General features: G+C 33.2%; 1 protein-coding gene and 1 long non-coding RNA gene across 7 annotated transcripts in view; both read left to right on the plus strand.

The window, feature by feature from the left end:
• The window catches only part of LOC123270582, a 15,375-nt gene extending 10,710 nt beyond the window's left edge, over nucleotides 1–4,665 (plus strand). Inside the window, exons 1-3 of one of the 3 annotated variants that reach the window (XR_006510633.1) lie at nucleotides 3,412–3,426; nucleotides 3,882–4,265; nucleotides 4,368–4,665. This is a non-coding gene — a long non-coding RNA (uncharacterized LOC123270582). Of the gene's footprint in view, nucleotides 1–3,411; nucleotides 3,427–3,881; nucleotides 4,266–4,367 lie in introns of those variants that run through there. The other 2 variants (XR_006510631.1, XR_006510632.1) reach the window with 2 other exon arrangements.
• Nucleotides 4,666–6,880: 2,215 nt separating this feature from the next.
• On the plus strand, nucleotides 6,881–21,073 carry LOC123270580 (zinc finger MIZ domain-containing protein 1). 4 transcript variants are annotated; one of them, XM_044736703.1, is made up of 8 exons: nucleotides 6,881–7,354; nucleotides 15,775–15,959; nucleotides 16,047–17,432; nucleotides 17,516–17,701; nucleotides 17,778–17,920; nucleotides 18,027–18,525; nucleotides 18,605–18,835; nucleotides 18,944–21,073. In XM_044736703.1, exons 2-8 carry the CDS (start codon nucleotides 15,870–15,872, stop codon nucleotides 19,079–19,081), a joined length of 2,673 nt encoding a protein of 890 aa, XP_044592638.1. In that variant the 5' UTR covers nucleotides 6,881–7,354; nucleotides 15,775–15,869; the 3' UTR covers nucleotides 19,082–21,073. The 4 variants fall into 4 exon arrangements, with proteins under 4 accessions (XP_044592638.1, XP_044592639.1, XP_044592642.1 ...); XM_044736704.1 differs by having other exon boundaries at nucleotides 6,881–7,351; nucleotides 15,773–15,959; XM_044736707.1 differs by lacking the exon at nucleotides 6,881–7,354 and adding an exon at nucleotides 13,728–13,807.
• Nucleotides 21,074–21,485: the final 412 nt, after the last annotated feature.

Here is a 21,485-nt window from a genome sequence, read left to right on the forward strand (position 1 = left end):
TTCTTGCTGAAACATTTTTTTTTTAATACTAAAAGAAATAGTTTTAACTGATTAGGTAATGTACAAATTTATCGAAAAAGTCTTCCAAAAAAATATTCATTAATTTATTAAATTTGTTTTAGTGAAAACAAATGTTGATTTAATCCTAATCGAGCTTGTTGAATAATAAAAATATCAAAAACTAAAAAATGATCAATATAATATTTATAAAAAAAAAAAAAAAACATTGTTAATAATTTAAATTGGTGTTTTCTCCTAAAAAAATCTCTTAAGATATTTTTTAAAAATTGATTTACTAATTTTTAATACATATTAGTTTATAATTTGGTCAAACGTTAAATTCAAAAAAATTGAAAACAATAATACAACACAGTAATGACTAATACTTACTAATTGTTTTCAAGTGTAATGAAGAATTAGCCAGAGCATCGGCCAAGCAATGGCTGATAATCAAATCACATACCATTATATTATAATAAATATCGTGCGGTAGCCGATGGCTAACCTAGACTAGGCCAGTACAAATCGCCAATGCTTGGCCGAACATTAAAGCCGATGGTTTACCGAGGCTAGGCCGATACAAAACGCCGATACTTGGCCGAGCATTAGTAGCCGTGCCTTGGCCAATGAACGGAAATTGTTGAGCATCGGCAACTTTGTATGGGTTGCTTTCAAGCCTTCAATAGAGAAAAAATTCTTCAGGCAGAAATTGATGGAAAGTTTGTTAAGAAGTTGAAGAGGCCAAAATTTGAAGATTTAGATCAAGCAATATTGTCTTGGTATTACATTCACAGCGACAAAATAATTGTATGTATTTAACAAAAATCATGACGTTTTGTGCAATAAATTAGAATTGAAGTTCTTATTCCTCGAATATGAGTCGTTATACGTCTTCTCTCCGTATAACGATAACTTTTTATAACATAACAAAGTATTCGGTCTCTTGAGTTTCGTTATATAGAGTTTCCACTGTACTTGAAAAAAAAAAGTCTTTTTTCAAAAATTTAGAAGTTTTATTGTGCTTGGATAAAGAAATTTCAATCCATTCTAAAAAACGTTTCTTATAGGGTAGAAATGGATACAACGATTTTTGATCAAATCGAAGGGGTAGGGTCAAACGTGGTTGATTTGGTGTAGAATGCCCTATACATACACTTCTCACAAAAATTAAGGCAACAAAAAAAAATTTCCAAATTTTTCGGTGATTTTTGACAACCTTCATGTCAGTGAAAAATGGTCGCAGAGACTTTTAAAAAAAGTACTTAGTAGCCTTGATGATTTTAATTTTATGATCTTTTGGCCAAAAAATTTTTGGAACTACGGTTTGAACGCAATTCGGAGAAATAGCGCAAAAAAAATGTTTCCAAAATTTTTATTCCTCTTTTTCTTGCTCGACGGGTTCGAAAAAAATTTTTTCGATTAATCAATCATATGAATTAGATAGCATATTTAGTAAGCATCATTTTCCTTTTTTTGTTTTCTTATTACGTCTATTTATGGCGAGTATATCCAAAATTCAATGTGAAAAGACTCTTTTTTCTTCAACCAGTAGCCATAGGAAAAATTGAAGGGCAGTTTCAGAAACTTAAATACATTTTCTAAGAAAATCTGTAAAGATATTTGGAGAAAGAAAATTTTTTTCGAACAAAAACAAAAAATTGTAAAAATTTGTTAATTAAAAATTTGAAACATTGTTAATTAAAAAAAAAAAGTTTTTATTTATTTTTTCGTCACTGATTACAACCTTCCTTAACGTGGAAATAATAAAACAAAAAAATATATTTTTCTTTTTCGAATTTTCAACTCCTCTTAAAATGTTCAAATTAAAAAGCAAATCTTGCTTCTTAAGTTTTTAATGAAACTTTGAAAAATCGGTCCAAAAAAATTGCTCGATGGATCAATCTGCAAATTTCTAAGGCTATTGGAGGTTACATTAAGGTGAAAAAATTTTTGAAAACTTTAGTTTTCCCATCAGCATTTGCTAAGATACAGCAATATTAACAAAACTAGGGAAAAATTCAGTTTTTTTAATTTTTTTCAAATTGAAATGGCGAATGAAAAAATTTTTTTTCTCTTAATATCGTCACAGATTTTCTTAGACAATTTATTTAAGTTGCCGAAATTGCCTTTAAATTTTTTCTACGATCACCGGTTGTTGAGATGTCAATGGTTGAAAACAATAGCGTCCTTTTTCGTTGTGTTTCGGATATCTCCGCCACAAATGGACGCACCAAGAAAATAAGGAAAGGAAATAGAAGGTGATTATAAAGGCTATCTAGTCCATATGATTGTTAAATCAAAAAGAATTTTTCCGAGTCCGTGGAACAAGAAAAAAATGGGTAAAAATTTTGAAATTTTTTTTTTTGCTCTATTTATTTGAATTTCGTTAAATTCGTGGCTACAAAAGTTGTTTAGCCAATAAATCAAAAGATTAGAATCAGGGCTACAAAGAGCGTTTTTTAAAGCCTCTACGACCATATTTCATTACGATACAGCTCGTCAGAAATCAACTGAAAAATTTAAAAATTTTTTTTGCTCCCTTAATTTTTTGCGAAAACTGTATATAGTTAAAAAATCATCTTATTACATATTTAACAATATATTGGTAAGAGATCACAAGATGAAAACAAGTTGAAATCGAAAATCGAATTTTATAAGAAATTTATTCAATTTCTGTATACTAAACTTTCGAATTTATTGCTGAAATTAGAAAATTTTTTTCTAATGTTAGGAAAATGATTGTAAATTTACTACACATTTGCGAAATTTTAGTAGATAAATTGAGATTTTTAATTTAAACCATTTTTTGTATTTTTAAATAGGTAAGTTTGTAAAATCACATGACGTCTATTTATTATCAACTGTTATTCATAAAGATGAGAAAATTTTCTATTAAATTCATTAATAGACATAATATTGAAAAATTACAACGATGATTACGGAAATTTGTTTCCAAAACATTATGGTAAATAACTGATTTTTTTTTTATGATTAATGTCAACATTACATTATAGTCATAGAAATATATTCTGTGACGAAATTCTTTAATAACTCTATTTGAAAATAAACTCCCGAAAAAAGAAAGCATTGGAATTTTAGTATCGGCAACGAAGATGTTAGAAAATCTTTTAAAAGTTAAGAATAATGGCATTTATGACCCTAAAATACCCAGGTATAGACGAGACAATGCAGTGAGACTCAGGTATAAATAAGTATGAGAACTCGTCTACTCTTGTCTGTACTTACTATACTTTTACTATACTGGGAAAATTTTAAATAGTCGAGGTAAACGTAATCCGTTATGAATCGACACTCTAGAAGTTTTCAGTAGCGAATGGTTAAACAAAAAGGGATTAACAGACATTGTGACATTTGTTGCTAAACTATTAACCTCTGAATTCTTGTCAAACTCCGGTAAGCGGTAAGGTTAGTCCCGTAATTTTAATGATAATTATTTTAGTAACTACAAATATTATTTGAAACCGTCTTAGGCTTCAAATGATCCGAGGAAATTTTTTTTCTTTTACGTCAAGACGAAACACTTAGTCAGTATTATTATTTGTACAAATTATCTTTTGGGGATATTATTTGAAACCGTCTTAGGCTTCAAATGATCCGGGGAAATTTTTTTTCTTTTACGTCAAGACGAAACACGTAGTCAGTATTATTATTTGTACAAGTTATCTTTTGGGGATTAAGTCGTGCGTCTAGTCTGTTAGACGATAAATTTTTGGTATTTTAATTTTAGTACTTAGTGACGTAAATAAAAACGTAACGAATTAGTACGTCACTGTACTGTAAATATGTATAGTTAAGCGTTAGGTGATCAGGGGAGAGTTAAAAAACATATAAATGACAAGCTGCAACTTGTATGTACACAGATAGGACGCGCGTGCGCTCCCGAGTCCCGCGTAGATATATAGCAAATGCGCGCGCGGTTCCAGCCAGTGGGAGGGAGAGGGAGAGGAGAAAGAACAATCAGCCACGGATTTAGGTGTTAAAAAGAGGCAAAAGGCTAGTGTTTAGTTGTTTAGTAGTATAAAGAGCAAAGGCTATTTGGTGAAGTTCTGCTACGGTTGAGAAACTTTCCTTAGAGTCTGATGATCAATGACAAGATCAAAGTATGAGATACAAGAACATACGGAAGGAGCTGAGCGTAATCTCATTAGTATGGCACGTGCCGTGCGAGCGCCTCCACTGGCTCCGCTGCCTCCAGACGCGTCACAAAGCCTGACTACGACGCTTTCAACGGCCTTCGACTCGAGGTCTTGGTCTCTTTCATTTTCTTTTAATTTTTTTGTTTTATTATTTTATAATATACTGTAGTATATTGTAGATTAATACTAATACTATACATATTTTTTCAGGAGTATGAGCTGTGAGCCTACCAGCTAAATGATGACCCCATATCACGGTGGCAACCGAGCACGTCAACCATCCGTCCAGACTAGCGTTCTATAGACTGTAGACGCCTGTAAACTAAATACACGTATTGACCTACAATTTTTAGCCTTGGTTTATGTTTTTAACGTTCTCAATATACTGATTCACCGGATGAGCTAACTAATAATTCCACAATTACATCGCTTCTCTATAAACACTTACGTTTGCGTTTATAAATATAATAAGTAATAAAAAATAAATACCATTTGTTAGTATAACGTAGCTTTGCAATAATGTTTATTATTTAATTAATAATGATACAGATCAACTATCAGGAGTGAAGAGAATCACAATTTTCAGACTAAAAAAAATTTTGTATAAACATGTATGATTTTAAATTGGAAAACTTTATTCTAAATATTATAAAAAATTTGGTTTTCTCAATGAGCCCAATGATCTATGAATTTCATAACTGCATTAAGAAAACATTAATTTGATTTAAAAGAAAAATTCTTTCACCAAGAGAATAATTTTGATGAATTTCATTTTCTTGAACAAAGATGAAAAATTCTTCAATCAAGTAAAATTTACTCCAAGCCAAAAAAAATTTCTTAATTCAAGGATTTTTTGTATTAAATCAAGACGATAAATCTCTCAAAATGATTTTCTTGCCTAACGAATTTTTAAAGTGAATCAAGTTAATTTTTTTTTCCCGTGTGTTTTACAATAAAACAATGTTTTAATATTAACAATTCCATTAATCACCTAGGCATATTTTTCTTGTTCTAACTTGAAAAAATTGGAGTGAAATGGATTTTTACAGTTCTGAAAATTAGTAAAAAAATTTCTTTACAGGATTACTTAGTCGAATGACCTTGAAGTGTCAACAGATTTACAGATGTTTGAGGTTGACCGAAAACACGTTTAAAAGTATTTTTCCAAAAAATTAAACTCAGGATTTAAAATTTAAAATCCTTACTATCTCTCTTTCCTTGGGTATATACAAAACTCGGAAAAACTTTCCCACAGATACGTTAAAACTTCCTTAATAGTCATAATACGTTTATATTCTGAACTCATAAATATATTTTATTTACATAAAACTCTTGACATCGACAAAATCTTCATCAATAAAACCATTGAAAAAAAGAACAAGATCCAGCGAAGCTAAATAAAAAACAAACTTCCCAGAAAAACAACTTTAGAGTTACAAATGACTCAAAATGTATAATAAAATTATAATATTTTATTTATTTATTTTATTTTTTTTTTTTTCCAATAGACTAGACTATAATATCAAGACGCGATAAAATCAGAATTTATTTTTAAGCCATTAAGAATTCATATTTTATTTTTCTTTGTAGCCTCAGTTTAGTGACAATTGTGTATAATTAGTTGACAACCCTGTAAAAATAATAATATAAATATAGTATAGAGAACATTAACACTAAACAGCGATGCCGAGATATCTTACCAGGCATTAAATATATCTTGCTCTTACTACTGTCCTATTGTATGTATGGTTAAGTTCAGTATACATACATATACATAGATATAACAGAGTTTCGTCGCAAGGGGAGAGAGTACGGTACCAAAAGTGAAGTGTGGGGTAAGGTGGTAGTATTCTGTGGACACACACGATATACCCACAGAAGAGACCTTTCTCTGGATGTCGTCGGGACTCCACCCACACCGGTGTCTGTTCACCCACCCACCCACACACACACACACACACACACACACACACACACACACACACATTCAACAAAACAAGACAAGAGCTACAGACTAGTATGTATTGTATAGAGTAGAATACACAGACAGTAAGCAGTATAAGTGTAAGCATAAGCGGGAGACAACAGCAGCGCATACTATTCCACAACAATCTGGCAACAGTGGCTCTAACTCTGCTATAACCGATATATTGTGCCGTCGAATTGAATGGAGGGGAACTAGCTCAGGCTCAGGTCAAACCTCCCTACCCTAGCCTCTAACTCTCGGAATACGACACAACCCCTCATCCAGCGTTCAATGTAGTAGCTTCGTCCTCCGACCCCGCTCGTGCTCCACCACACATACACACATAACACCACTTATCACTGTCTCATTCTTCTTTCTACTGTCCTTCTCATATCCCCCACTTCTTAGAGAGCACACGGCCGATTTCTCCCACTCAAATGTCGACAGACGTTTCTCATACTCTTCCTCCACACACACACACACACACCCACAACTGGCTGTTCCTCAGAATCTTCAGTGTTGGTGTGTCGGTGTGCTTTCCCCTTACCCCTTTTCCACCTCTCGGTATCACAAACAAATTCTTTCTCACTCTTACCCATGCAGTACTCGGCCCTCGACGACACAGTACAGTGTCGCCACCGCAGTACTCCCCCACTACTTAGTATAGTAACAGCAGCCAGCATTTGGACAGACTACTATACGACGAGGACGAATGGACGAGAACTGTAGAACAGGGACAGACACACGGGGGCAACTAGAGACACACAACAGAACAGAGAGACTGCTCCTGCCGCTGGTGCTTCAACAACCTCACCAGTTTCAGTTTTCAGTCTACTAAAAGCCAGACAGTATTACTTTTGAGCTGGCCCGAGCACGTTGTAGGGACCGATGCTTTCTCGACCAGACACTATTTATACTTAACTTTGCTGTTTATCTGTTTATTTATTATTAACTAACTGTTTTATTTATTTATAAATTTGCATTTCTGCTGAGCATTACTCTTGGACTTGGTTTTTGTGTTGAGTTAGTGCTGTGTTGTTTACTTTATTTTGTTGACTGTACTATAAATTTTTTATTTTCAAATTGTGCTGTGGACCAAGTCTAGTTCAGTGTCTGGATTATTGTAATTGTAATTAATTACAAATACAATTTATAATTATGACCATGTGTTGTGTGAGTGCGATTGGATTATAATCATCAGACTTTTGGCGGGAGGCTTTTTTAAAAAAAGGTAAATTATTAATTTTTTTTTTTATGATTGACTGGTAAATTTGAATTATGAATTTCTCCCGCGTAGACTGCCAAATAATTTCTAATGAAGTAGGGTGATTAAAGGTTATATTAAGTGAATGAAAGATTGTATTGAAGATAGAATGAGTGTAAAGGCAGACGTAGACGAAGACAGGTTCTTAATTTGTGATATAACTAGGTGGTATAGCGTCTAGCCGGCTATAGGTTAAATTGAGAAACAGGGAGTTTTTAGCGCGCCGACAATACTTTCCGAAGTCGCCACAAGAGTGCATTTACTGAAGATCACGTTGTTTTGTGGAGTTTAATAGAAATTGAAATAACTTTTTAATTGAAATGTTGTTATTTATAGAACTGAATCTTTATATATATATATATATATATATATATATATATATATATGCTGCTATATATATATATATATATATATATATATATATATATATAATATGTATGGTTTTTTTGTTTTCGTTGTTTGTCTTTCATTTTTTGTTTGACCGGTTTGACCTCTAATTCGATTTCTTTTTTTGGGTCTTGAATCTCAAGTCTGAAGAGTGTTTTTATTGTAATGGTTTGTAAGGAAAGAAGTGAATGAGTAGAGCAGAGTGGAGTAGATTTATGAAATTAAAAAGTTTAGAATGGATACGACGCTTTCACAACTAGTGATTGTTTCTTTAGAGATATGTCAGAAAGTCACGTTCATCATATTTATAAGCTTCGATTTATTGTCTTGTCGTTGAAATAGTTAATTGTTGGATTTTAATTTTTAAATAATAAAAGAAATTTTTTAATTAATTAATTATCACACAGAAAGGAAAAATTCTTGACTTGAATAAATTTTCTTTTTTAAATTAACAAAATTTTATTGCCTCAAAAAAAATTATCTTCCTGTTCCAAAAAAACTTTGATCTTCCTTACAATGTTCTTGTTTCAAGTTAATTTTTTTTTTTGTACATAAATTGGTTAATTTTACGGGAAAAAAATAAGAAAAAAAAAAAAAAAAACAGTCAACTCAAACATAAAATCAGACTAATTAAAAATGATTATTTCATCAAAATGGTCATAAATCAAACAACCGATAATAATAATTGCATAACAATCCACCTCAGAATATTACGTATTCTCAAAAAAAAAAAAAATCTCAGTTTGAACTACTAATAGAAACTACCCATTAAAAAAATTAAAAGGGTGATATCAATACTTGATTGAAAGAAAAATATATTTTCCTTTCCATGTATAAAACAGTTTTAAAGCGTAAAAGTTGAAAAATATGAAAGAATAATAAATAACAAAAAGCAAAATAAAAGAACACATTACATTACATTACACATACAATATACAATATTGTTATACGTCCTCGCCGATAACATAAATCGATACGAGGACAACCGTCACGTTATCATGTGTAACTTATATACTAAAGCACGCTTTAATTCAACGCACTCCCACTTAAGCAGCGCTCACGACTCGTAATCATTGTTTCTATACTTTGACTACCATTTTAAAAGATTTCCGTGTAATTCTTCCATACCGATAACAATATTCTTATCGGTATATTTAAATAAAAACCTGCCAGTTTTATAAATTTTTATTTTATCCTCAGTTAAAATTCCAAACAATTTGTTAATTAATTATCATAAAACCGCAAAAATTTTAATAAATTTCATTTGATTCTTTTATTAAGTAAAGTTTGTACGTTATAAATTACAAACTATAAACGAGTTTTTTTCACCGAATGAATGAAAACCAGCGGGTGGTCTAGACTAGGGAGAGTACGCAAAAAAACATCGAGTACGAGGGGAAAAAACGGTTAGGGGGAGTGTAGTAGGGAGAAATTTATTTTCTCATCACGTTTGAATTAAAACGCGTCCTTGATTTGTCCTTTTGTAGTTCAATTCTTTACGAGGTTCACAACAACATATTATGTTATATTATATATAGTATTGTATTATATCGTAAGATTATAAGTGTAAATTTTTGCATGTGTTCATGTGTATGTTTTGACGTTAGTTAATAAAATAAACGGCGGATGAACAGAAGAGAATTGTTGACGAAAGTAGCTATAATATCACGCACCACTAACCATTAGATATTTCCCTGACAGCACCTGATAATTTATGTAAACAGCTATGATAAATCGACGTCGGTGTGCAGTTTGATGTCTAACGTCTGACGTCTCACATAAAATACTAGCTTGTTACACTTATTTTACTACTATACACTCACTTTATACCATACAACTCAATATTTTGCTTTAACAGAATTATCAATTCGAGTCAAAAATGTAAAAAAATTTTTCAGATTCATTTTAAAAAAATTCATTAAAAATTAATAAATTTCATTATTACTTAAATCAAAAAACAAGATTTCAAATTTATTCGTGTCATTGACGTATTTGCTAAATATTTAACCTTGTATACCGATTCAAGGTTTATTTATATTACATTACATTATATTAATATTGAGACATCAGACAAGTTTTATTTTCCGTCGTTATGCTTTTTTAAGCGATATTTATTATAAGAGAAATTTTAAGTTCGGTGACACCGACTATTAATAGATTGTTAATTCATTTTTTCGGGATCATTATTGGTAATAACGTTATCTGAGTGCCTCGGGCTGTCTGCAAAAGTGGTCTACAGGTAAAGAAAAAAAATTTTGTCTCAGTTTTATATCTTAAAAACTTCAAAGCTTCAGTAAATTCGTACGTTTCAATGTGCGGATGTCCGAAATCAATTTTTTGTCACTAATAGTAGTATACAATTTTAATATACAATTTTTTTTTTCGCTTTGTCGAGTTAATTACATTATTCTCTTTAAAACTAAGGAGTTTAATATCTACAATCTTTTCATAAATCGAAAAAAAAAAAAAAAAAACAAACAAGCAGATTGAGGCTTCAAAAGTGACATCGACGCGAATTACAATTTCACGGATTAGTTTCACGGCTTAGAGTGTAAACTCAGACATGATATGAATGGGTAAGCCAAAGATCATCTAATATAACTAAACGTAATATATGTAATGTCACGAGGGACATTGTTACGCATTATGTTATATATTATCTACTGTACATCATACGTATAAAGAATTCATAACGCTGTTTCTCCCGTGTTAAACTTATTATTTATCTACACTTTGTCCAAGGTGACACTCATTTTTTTTCAATTTTATAATTACTTATTACGTAATTAAACAATTGTTATCATTTTGTTGTATTTCCTGGTATTTAAATTTACCTCACATTAACATAAAACAGTGAATAATCAGTTTATAAACAGGATAATCGGCAACACCGCTTCTTCTTCTTCTTTTTCTACTTATTCTTAGTCGTAGTCTTGTTTTTAATACTCATGTGTTATCTAGTCCGTCAACTGTCATACGTAATTTAACACTATATTAAACAGCACGTGCTCAGCCACTCCAATACGCTGTTATAAAACATAAATAATAAAAAACCAACTAATCTAAACTTATTAATTAATTAGTTAATAACTAATTATCCAACAAAAATTACTTAAACCAATTACTATGTCAATTAATTGTTGTTGATTTGAATTTGAATAAATTTATATAACGGTCAGAGGGTTAAGTTCCTGAGAAAGTTTTCGAGAACGATTGGCCTAATGCTTCCGTGATTTCGTCATCTGCCAATCAGTTTACCGACAACTTTCTCCCAATCTCCATCCTGCTTATGATGAACTAGGCTCATTATTTTATTATACTTATTACACTTTATTTAACTTTCGGCAAAACAAAGTTTAGGCTTAGTTATTGAGATTTTTGTTTTGAAAACAGCGATGAAGTATTTCGGGCATGCGTTAAGTAGGGGGAGGGAAACATCAAGATAGGATTGACATAACTTATACCAAGTATAAGAAACTTAAATAACCGAGTCGATTATATATAAATATATATACATATATACTAAATGAACGGTGTTGACCTGACCACAGTACCACACTACACACCACACTGCATTTGTATATTTCAATGTATGTGAATGTTTGTTGTGTAAGGGATCCAGGGAATAGAACAGAACGCTTTCCAACACTCATTTCCGCTTGGAAATTAACTTAAAACTTTGGATTTATCGGTATTTGGGTTTGTCAATGTTTTTACGGTTATTTTGTGTCTAGTATCTTGTCAGGAGGGAAAGAAAAGAATTTTTTTTTCCTTTCTTCAATAGACACCATAAAAATTACATTAAATTCGCGGAGATGAGTCTGATTTTCGGTGTTGTAAGTTTGAAGAAATAAAAAAATACAACCAGTATAAAGACTATTTCAAAAGTTTTTCATCCAGATAAATATATAATCTTGACTTAAATAAATTGCAAGTATCAAAAATGAATTATTGAATTAAAAGCTGAAGAAAAATGAATATAATGGTTTTATAAAAAATATTTATACAGATAAATCACAAATCATCGCGATTGTGATTAAGTATCAAATGTTATTTTTTAAGTTAAAATATTTACGGCATATTTAGCTTTCCAAGCATAACAAGTACCGTTTTGTTGTAGTTTACTATTATATATAGTGAAGTACAGTATGATAAAGTAGTAGTAGTATTAATATCGCGTTTAATGTGGTTTTTCTTACTATACATCAATGCTTAACTCAGCATTATATAGTATGTATAATATATAATACAATATAATACCGGTACGTTATAATCGACGACCTCGAGCTTTGTATTGTACACTTAAACTCTAGTGTATAACCAATGGTACGCGGTCACGATTATCGCTCTGCGATTCACCTTACATTGCTAAACTCACCACTACACACAACAAGTATTATATATAATGTTTCGATGTATGTAATGTACTCACAACCCGTACAAATTCTAAAAATAGTAAAGTTATTTCTACAAAGCTAATTCCTAACTTTTAGCATACTAATTTGTGATATCAATATTATTATCTCAACTCATGCTTGAAAATAAGTAAACAATTTTTATACTCATTTATTGTTGTTAATAACGGAAATTATTAATAATAATCAGAACCATGATATTGATAATGATAATTACAATAATTATTATGATTTAATATTTAATAAAATCGATGAAAATAGTGGTGCCATAATTATCGCGGTGAGCACCAAGCAAAGTGCCGAGCACCGAGTGGTTTTAGTATGGCGGCTCAAGTATTATATTGTTATCGCAAATACTGCAAACAGCCCTTGCGTAACGATTTGTATTATGATCACACGATTTATTGCATAATAACCGCCGTATATGTGTCCCTTATTACGTTATATTTTCCAACGCAAATATATTTATAAAACGAGACCGATTTTACTCTAATATTAATTTCAGAAAATTTTAATAATTTTTTATCAGTAGTATTTAAAATTTTGAAGGCTTAATTTTTTCTAATACTAAGTATAATGCTGTCATAAAGCTTCAGTCAAAAAATCAAATAAATCGGTCAATTATTTCGGGAGTTACGTAGCTTTTGTACTTCGTACAGACCGCTGTACGGATGTACGGAGTAGGTTTTTTGGGTCAATGAGTTACTAATTTGATATAATCCTTGCTCAATTTCGTTATTTAGGGTGCTGTCTTTCTACCTAGTAATTTTCGTTAAAATCTACTGATAAATTTAAAAAAAATTCAGGGATAAGAATAATTAAAACAGTATTTCTGAACATGTGTGGGAGTTGTTTATAAAAAGTTATAATTTTATTACAGAATATAAATATAAAAATGTTGGTCGGGTTTAGTGACGGATTTCTCGGAAAAAATTTTCTTTATAGACCAAAAATAAAATTTAACGACGAACAAAAACTAATATAAAGAAAAAATATGTTAAACTAGTTAAAAGGCACGCTCTCCAGATTCTGGTTGTATATTATATGTACTGGAGCAGATGTTATTTCCGTTCCGTATATAACGTAGCTTACTTAAATATATATTTATATTTATACTATACGTGTAGTAAAGCACAGAGATATAGATGAAATGAAATGAAATCGAGTGACGGTAGATGGTGGATAGGAGGGATAGACCTCGTGTGCAACACGTGTTATGACCAGGAATTCAAGTTGTATTTTGGTCGCGCGCTGCGTCAGAGTTTTAAAAGTCTACTGATATGACTATGATGAACCGCGGGCTTTCAATTAGTGATCGTTATTTCATATTGAATATAACATTATGATAAATATTCTGAAAAGATATACCATATAAGTCGATCGAGTGTAGTTGTATATATATTCGATTAACGAGCCTTTACTTGTTGAAAAGCGGCGTATACGTCGTTTCAAAGTTTTAGCTGTAGTGTTGTGACGACGTGAGGGTGGGGGTAGCTAGCGCGCGACCGCTAATTTTAGAATTACATACAAAGTCACGCCGGGTGCCACGAGCCGTTTTTACGACTATAATACTACCTAAGAGTTGTGAGTTGTTGGTTTATTGTACGTCTAAACCAAGGTAATCATTTTTTTTTATTAACTTTTTTTTATTTATAATTTTTAATTGAAGAAAAAAATTAATTAACTGATAACAAATTCATTATATGACTCATGAAGATAAATTTACGTTAAAAAATCATTAAAAATTGAGGACAGACCTTGAACCATTTAATAATCAAAAATGAAGAAAAAAAAACATTGTTTGTGCATTTTTTGTTATCTCAATCATAAGTCAATCGATAGAGTAATGTTTATCGAGTGGAAGAAGTAGGTGTTTTTTGTTAAACAGTAATTGTTAAAGTCTGGAGAATTAAAGTTAAAGGGTGCGTGAACGGTTGGTAGTTGACGAAATATTGACATCCGAGAATAAAATAGTATTATATCGGTGTAGTAGATATTAAGGTATAGCGGATAGGACAGTGGTGATGGTGAGAGTACGGCGACATGGAGGCGGTGAGAGCACAAATAGGGTGAAGGCGCGGGGGCAAGCGGACAAAAAATACCCCTACCCCGAGAGGGGTTGTATATTATACTGCTGATGGAAGAACAGTAGTTGTATATTGTTCAGACTAAAGAGAAGAGTTTCAAGCTGAAGCATTGAATTTAAGGGGAGGCTATACTGTATGACGTCAACTTGAAAAACCTCTCCCTTTTAGACACTAATATATGTATAGATATATATTTCCCTGTCTAACGAAAACCAATATCGACACAAGCCACAATGACTAACAATCCTTTGTCTTCTGGATATTCATATTAGACTATTTCAATTAAAATTTTTTATAAATATAAATAAAAAATTTGGCAAAAACTTTTTGGAGTCCTACAGAACATTGTTGGAAATATAGTTCAAAAGAAACCAAGTTAATTGTTTGATTATTTTGGGAGTTACGGAGCTTTTTAATTTCGTACAGAACAATGTACGAATGTATGGATTGAATTATTTTCGTTTACTAGTCACCAAATTAGTTTAAAAATCAATGAAATTTGTTCCTTAGGTTTCCCTTTGTAGACTCTCACTTTTGACAACTATCGAACCAGAGAAAAATAGATCCTTATAGAAAAAATATTTTACAAGCACTCAAAGAGAAATTTAGTAAGTTCTTTGTAGACGAAAAAAAAATGTATTTTTTTATTCTCCAGTTCTTTAAACTTTGGGGGAACGTAAATAAAAAAGCGTATGTGTACAAGGCGGTTGCGCGAGCGTACGACGCAGTGTGACAGTGGTATGGGGTGTGTATGTTATATATTGTATGTTGTGTGTTATATGGATATGGTGTTGTATAGAGTGAGATTCTGCGAGAGGGTGAGAGGAAGATAAAAAGGAGAACGTAGTCCTGCGCACAACTACAAACACACTGCGGCTACACTACGCGACTGACGACGGGTGGTAAGCATGCATTATATGTATATAACCCCGGTGTGTGAATACCGAGCACGTGCATTTCCCACAGAAAACCAATGGGGCCTTTCTGCTGTTATGCTCTACTCAGTCTTCCACTGTACACTCTTTAGTATACATATGATATGTATAAATATATATATATATATATATATATATATATATATATATATATATATATATATATATATATATATATATATATATACGGTATAGGAAGAGAACGCGCGCGCGACCAGCTGGGAATTGATGGTGGGTTCTTTCGTTCATTCGTCCGTTCGTTTATATTTAGTTGTCCATAGCCTATACATCCATAACTCACTATGTAAAAAAAAGAGATGAAAAAATTAAAAAAATTCGAGTAAACGATAGGGAAAAACGTTCCATCCGCCCTAAAACGCAGAGAGAGAAAGAGAAGGGTAGATTTTTTTGTATAGCCGGATATCGACGATCTATTCTTTGGAAGTTTTTCTGAGAAAATCGGAGAGATGATAGAATTTTGATGGCGTGTGCATGTCTGCGTGTATGTGTGTATGGGTTGGAGGAAGAAGAAAACATAATTAATGTATCACTAATTGTTACAGGTCAAACAGAGGTGAGCGCGATCATCATCAGGTGAAAATCGCGCTGGAACCATCCCCTGAGTGGGGGTGGTGGTTAAGGGGTTAGTGCCGGGGCGATGGTGGCAGCTGCCACAGCTACGGCCATCGCCACTGCCTGCGTGGTGGCCATGCAGGACCGCCAGGACATACCTTCCCAATTCAATCAAGTAAGTATCTTTCTTCCCTTTTCGATGGTGTTGAATTCAAGGATTAGTTATAAGCATGTATGATTAATTTGGTTTTTTAAATTTTAGGGCCAGCATGGAATGCCTCATCAATCGTACAATACCGGGTACGGCCAACGCGGAGGACCGATGGGAGGAATGGGACCTACGATAAACAGCTACAACGGAATGAGCTCGATGGTACCTGTTCAACCAATGAATTCTATGAATTCGATGAATACTATGAACGCGATGAATGGAGGTATGAACCCGATGTCAATGAACGGGATGAATGGGATGAACGGAATGAGTCCAATGAGCCCGATGAACGGCATGGGGACCGTCAACAACAACATGGCGAGCATGAACTCGATGATGCCCAATGCCATGCAGATCAATAAAATGAACATGCAGCAAGCCCAAGCTCAGCAAACGGGATACCCTCGAAGATTAGCACCCTACCCCAACCCCCAAATGCACATGGTCCAGAAGAGACAGCAGCAAGTTGGATACGCAAATGTCCCTCCAAATCCTATGCAGCAACAGCAGCCAGGATTCAACACGATGCCAAACAACATCCAGCCGAATCAATACCCCCCAACAAACTATCCGTCAACCCGACCGCCACAAAACTTCCATCCGCAGTATCAGCCAATCCAGGGCATGGGAAATCCCAACGGAGGATTCCCACCCAACCCTATGATACGCGGGTCCAATATGAGACAGCAAACGCCCAACTACAACCCGGTAGTATCCCAATCAAGCAATCAGTATTACGGTAGTAACTCGCCAAGTGGAGTTGTAGGTCACCCGTCTCCTGTGGTGAACATGGGCAATGGAATGCCCAACCATCAACAGCCCCATCAGCAGCAGTTCATTCACCAGCAACAGCAACAACCGAATCCCGCCGGCTACGTCAACACCTCCTATCCCACGAACGGCCAGTACACGTCTGACGTATCGATAAGAGCGTCTGGTGCCGGGAACATGAACTACCAGCACAGTCCCATTCCTGGTAACCCCACTCCCCCCTTAACCCCAGCATCAAACATGGCGCCCTACATAAGCCCGAATTCCGCCGACATTAAGCCGAACTTCAACGAGCTCAAGTCGACGGTCATGCCCCAAAAAGACGAAGAACTGAGACTAACATTCCCCGTGAGGGACGGCATCATCCTGCCACCTTTCCGTCTCCAGCACAACCTAGCGGTCAGTAACCACGTGTTTCATCTAAAATCGACGGTGCATCAGACCCTGATGTGGCGATCGGATCTCGAACTGCAGCTGAAATGCTTCCACCACGAAGACCGACTGATGAACACCAATTGGCCGGCTAGTGTTCAAGTGTCGGTTAACGCAACGCCATTGGTTATCGACCGGGGGGAAAACAAGAGCTCGCACAAACCTCTTTACCTCAAAGATGTCTGCCAGGCGGCTAGGAATACTATTCAGATAACCGTGTCAGCTTGTTGTTGTGTAAGTAAAATCGATAATGTAGAAGACTATTAATATTTAAAGAATAAATAAATTTCTATAATTAATCGGTATGTTTTTTCCAGTCGCATCTGTTTGTCCTGCAATTAGTTCATCGGCCAAGCGTAAGAAGCGTGCTGCACGGTTTGCTGCGCAAGCGACTACTGACCGCGGATCACTGTGTGGCTAAAATCAAACGGAACTTCAATAATACCATGTCGAATAACGGGATGCAGTCCGAGAAAGATGTGGTTGAACAAACTGCTCTTAAGGTATGAATACATATTCATTATTTTTCACCTGTAACATAGAATTAAAAATAAACCATTTATTTTTTATTATTTATAGGTATCGTTAAAATGCCCGATAACGTTCAAGCGAATTACGTTACCGGCGCGAGGGCATGACTGCAAGCATATACAATGTTTCGACCTCGAATCGTATTTACAACTTAATTGTGAACGTGGTGCTTGGAGATGTCCTGTTTGCACGTAAGTATCCTTCAATATCATCAGTATCAATAGAACATAAACTGATTAGAATTTTCACAATGTGTGATTGCCATTAATAACATCAATATTGTTTGTCATTTAACAGGAAACCAGCGCCACTAGAAGGCTTGGAAGTAGACCAGTATATGTGGAGTATTCTAAACACAACGTCAAGTACCACAGTAGACTTAGAAGAAGTGACGATAGACGCAGCCGCTAAATGGAAGCCTTCGAAGCCAAACAACATGGTGACGATAAAAACCGAGGAGGACTTGGACTGTAAGCGGATGATCAAGGCGATGTCACCGGGTAGCATGAACATGCCGACGATGATGAATTACGAGATGAATCAGGCGATGAGTCCGTACATCCCTCCCGACATGAACAGCATCGTTAGCGGCTCCATGATGAATAACACGCCACCTACTTACGTCAACAATAACATCAACCACAGGAACTCATCTGGCGGGTCTTATGACATCAACTCTGGTACGCCTAACAGCAACAACGACTACTCCAATGGTGCTGGTCCGTTGACTCATCTTAATGATTCCGTTAATTCGCTAGATCAGCTCAATGCCATGGAGAAATCTTTGACCGATCAGGTAAGCAACAAATTATAATGATTATTTGGATTTTTGTAGAGACTGATGACTTATCATTGAATATTGAATTTTTTCACAGATGCCGCATACACCTCATACGCCCCACACACCGCACACTCCTCACACGCCAGGTGGTGGTAACAGTGGGCCACCCAGTGTACCCCCAGCTTCACAAGAATCAACGGGTAACCTTAACACGTCGGGTAACAGCACGACGAATATCAATGACAGCACGGATATACCCTCGGATTTGAATTTCGACCCCGCAGCTGTCATTGATGGTGAGGGAACTGGTCAAGAAGCATTGAATGTAAGTATGGAGTATCACAACATTGTAAATTGATCAATATGATAGAAAATTTTGGAAAATTTTTATTATTTAGGTATTCATTAGTTAACTATTTTTTCGTACTTACAGTTGTTGCCAGATAATGTAGTAGACCCAATGGAATTACTATCGTATCTGGATCCACCGGATCTCAATACACCGCCGAGCAGCGGTGCAAGCAGTGGAAATCCATCCTCGAGCGACGACATTCTTGCCCTCTTTGAGTAAAGTGCCGAGAATCGAAAGGTTATAACTTATAACTAAACGGATATGTATTAATATCCATCGACGGGGATTACGATAGAGTCTACGTCATCTCGAAGGTGCTGACACCTTAAAAACAATGGTACAAACAAATTTAGCTACTGACATAGGGCATAGTGTTTAAATTGATAGACAATGGTTGTATGAAACATGTAATCATTGAAATCGGATACATAGCGAGACAGTTATGTTCTGTTAGAGCTAGTGCTTCTGTATGAAATTTTATCCTTAAAGGACCATTCAAACTGGATTTGCGATTTCTACTTTTATGATAAGCGAGGTTAGGTTCGGTCGATTTTTAGTTGGAAATTTTCTGTGAGTTTGTTTGAGATTTTTATCAAAAAGAATGAAATTTCTTCATGAAATATTCTGTTCGTATGCTTTGTACGAAAATAAAAACAAAAAAAAACGTCAGATGACGCTGAGTGACTTTTCGCTTTTTGTCACCGACCATCTTGTTGAGGACGGCTTGGACGCACTAAACCACAGAAAAATTCAGTTATGCCTAATCGATACCCGAAATATGATTCGACTGATCGTAAATCTGGAGTTTAAATAAATCTAAGGAATATTGTTAATAAAATAAGTATATTTCGGTCTTAAATAACGGTCTAATGACCTCTGTACAGTGCATTATAATAATTATTATTTAAATTAATTGATAAAATATTTTAAAATAATTGGTATTTTATTTTTTTTAAGTGTAAATAAGTAATAATTATTGTTTAGGATTAAATAATAAATTTTGAAAAGGCTTTGGATAGAACGCACAGAGTGTAGAATAATTTTTAAACAACACAAGGTTATTTGTTGATTAATAAACAAATTATTATTGATTATCATAATTGATTGATTATTGATTAAAACAGGGGGTTGGGGATATAAATGCCAAATTTGCCATTTCTTTTTTGTTTTGAAGTATTTAAAAGAGAACAAATTTTTTTTTCTAAATAAAGAGTATTTTTTAAAATAATAATAACTAGTTTTTTTTCCTGACAAATGTCGCCGAATGTAAATAATAATAATAACATTTTTCTATTTCGTTTCTGTAAAAGCAGCTGTGGAGTTATTGACATTTTTCCTTATTTGAGGGTGGGTTTTACATATTTTTCATTGTTTCACGAGAAGATATTTGTTTCTCTCTATATAAATCTTCCAACAAAAGAAAAATAAAAGCAATTATTATTAATTCGTAACTTGAATTTGAAAATTTATACTCAAAATTGAGAGATTTATTTATTAAAAAAAACTTTTTGTTTTGAAACTAAAAGTATGTAAAATCTTGAGAACCTCAAAAAAAAAAAATTAGCGAATCCTATAGGCATAAAAAAAGAAAGATAAATAAAAAGAGTGCCTATTGAGACTGCCAGATAAAAAGAAGGACAAAAATTGGATGAAAAGGCCCAAATTTTGACATTAACTGCTTTTACGTTGGTATTTATTTGTGATTGATAACAGATGTAATAAGTGTAATAGTTATTGAGTAAACAGAAGAGAAATACTTAAAGTGATTCATGTAGACTATAAAAAATTTTATAAATATAAATATATAATAAAAAACAAAATATGTATTTATATTAGTGCGTTTATTGAACTAAAACGCACAATACAGTAGAAAGGATCTTTCTATTTAAAAGATATATTATTTACTTATATTATTATATGAAGAGAATAAATTGCGATTAAATTTTATTATATATATTAATATTACTTATTACATAATTAAATAAATGGATAATGTATATGATAAGGCGAATTATTGTATGATATTTGTACATATTGATTAAAAAATGAAAAATACAAAAAAAAATGATGAATAAATGGTTAATTGATAAGGAGTTTAGAAGAATAGATTAATAACATAAGACACAAAGTGGCGGATACTTATTGGCCAGTTATAAACAGTAATATTAATTAATTATGATAATAAATAAATAAAACAATAATAATAATGAATTTACTGTTTATCTTTATTGCTTCTTACCAATTTTAGATTTTTTTATGCATATACATTTTTTTATACTAAGATTGAATTTTGGTTACAACAAAACTTTATTCGTGAATTTTTTTCTTTCTAAAATAATTAAGTGATTATTGTCGGATTTTGTAGGTCATTCTTAAATTAAACTCAATAAAAAAAATTATATTTTTAATGGTTTTTTCTGATGCGCTTGTTTTTATAAACGAAAAATATGTGATATAAAAGCTTAAGAATGCCTTGCGGCTAATTTTAGTGCACAACGTCTAATGATGAGATAGAGTCATCTCTCGGAAATAATTCAAAGCTCTAAAAAGTAAAATTTCATGGCAAAATCATAAAATTTACCCTGATAGCCAAGTCGGTCGCAACTTTCCGTCGATTTACTGC

This window comes from Cotesia glomerata, linkage group LG8 (assembly GCF_020080835.1).
Source record: "Cotesia glomerata isolate CgM1 linkage group LG8, MPM_Cglom_v2.3, whole genome shotgun sequence".
Classification (NCBI taxonomy): Eukaryota; Metazoa; Arthropoda; class Insecta; order Hymenoptera; family Braconidae; genus Cotesia; species Cotesia glomerata.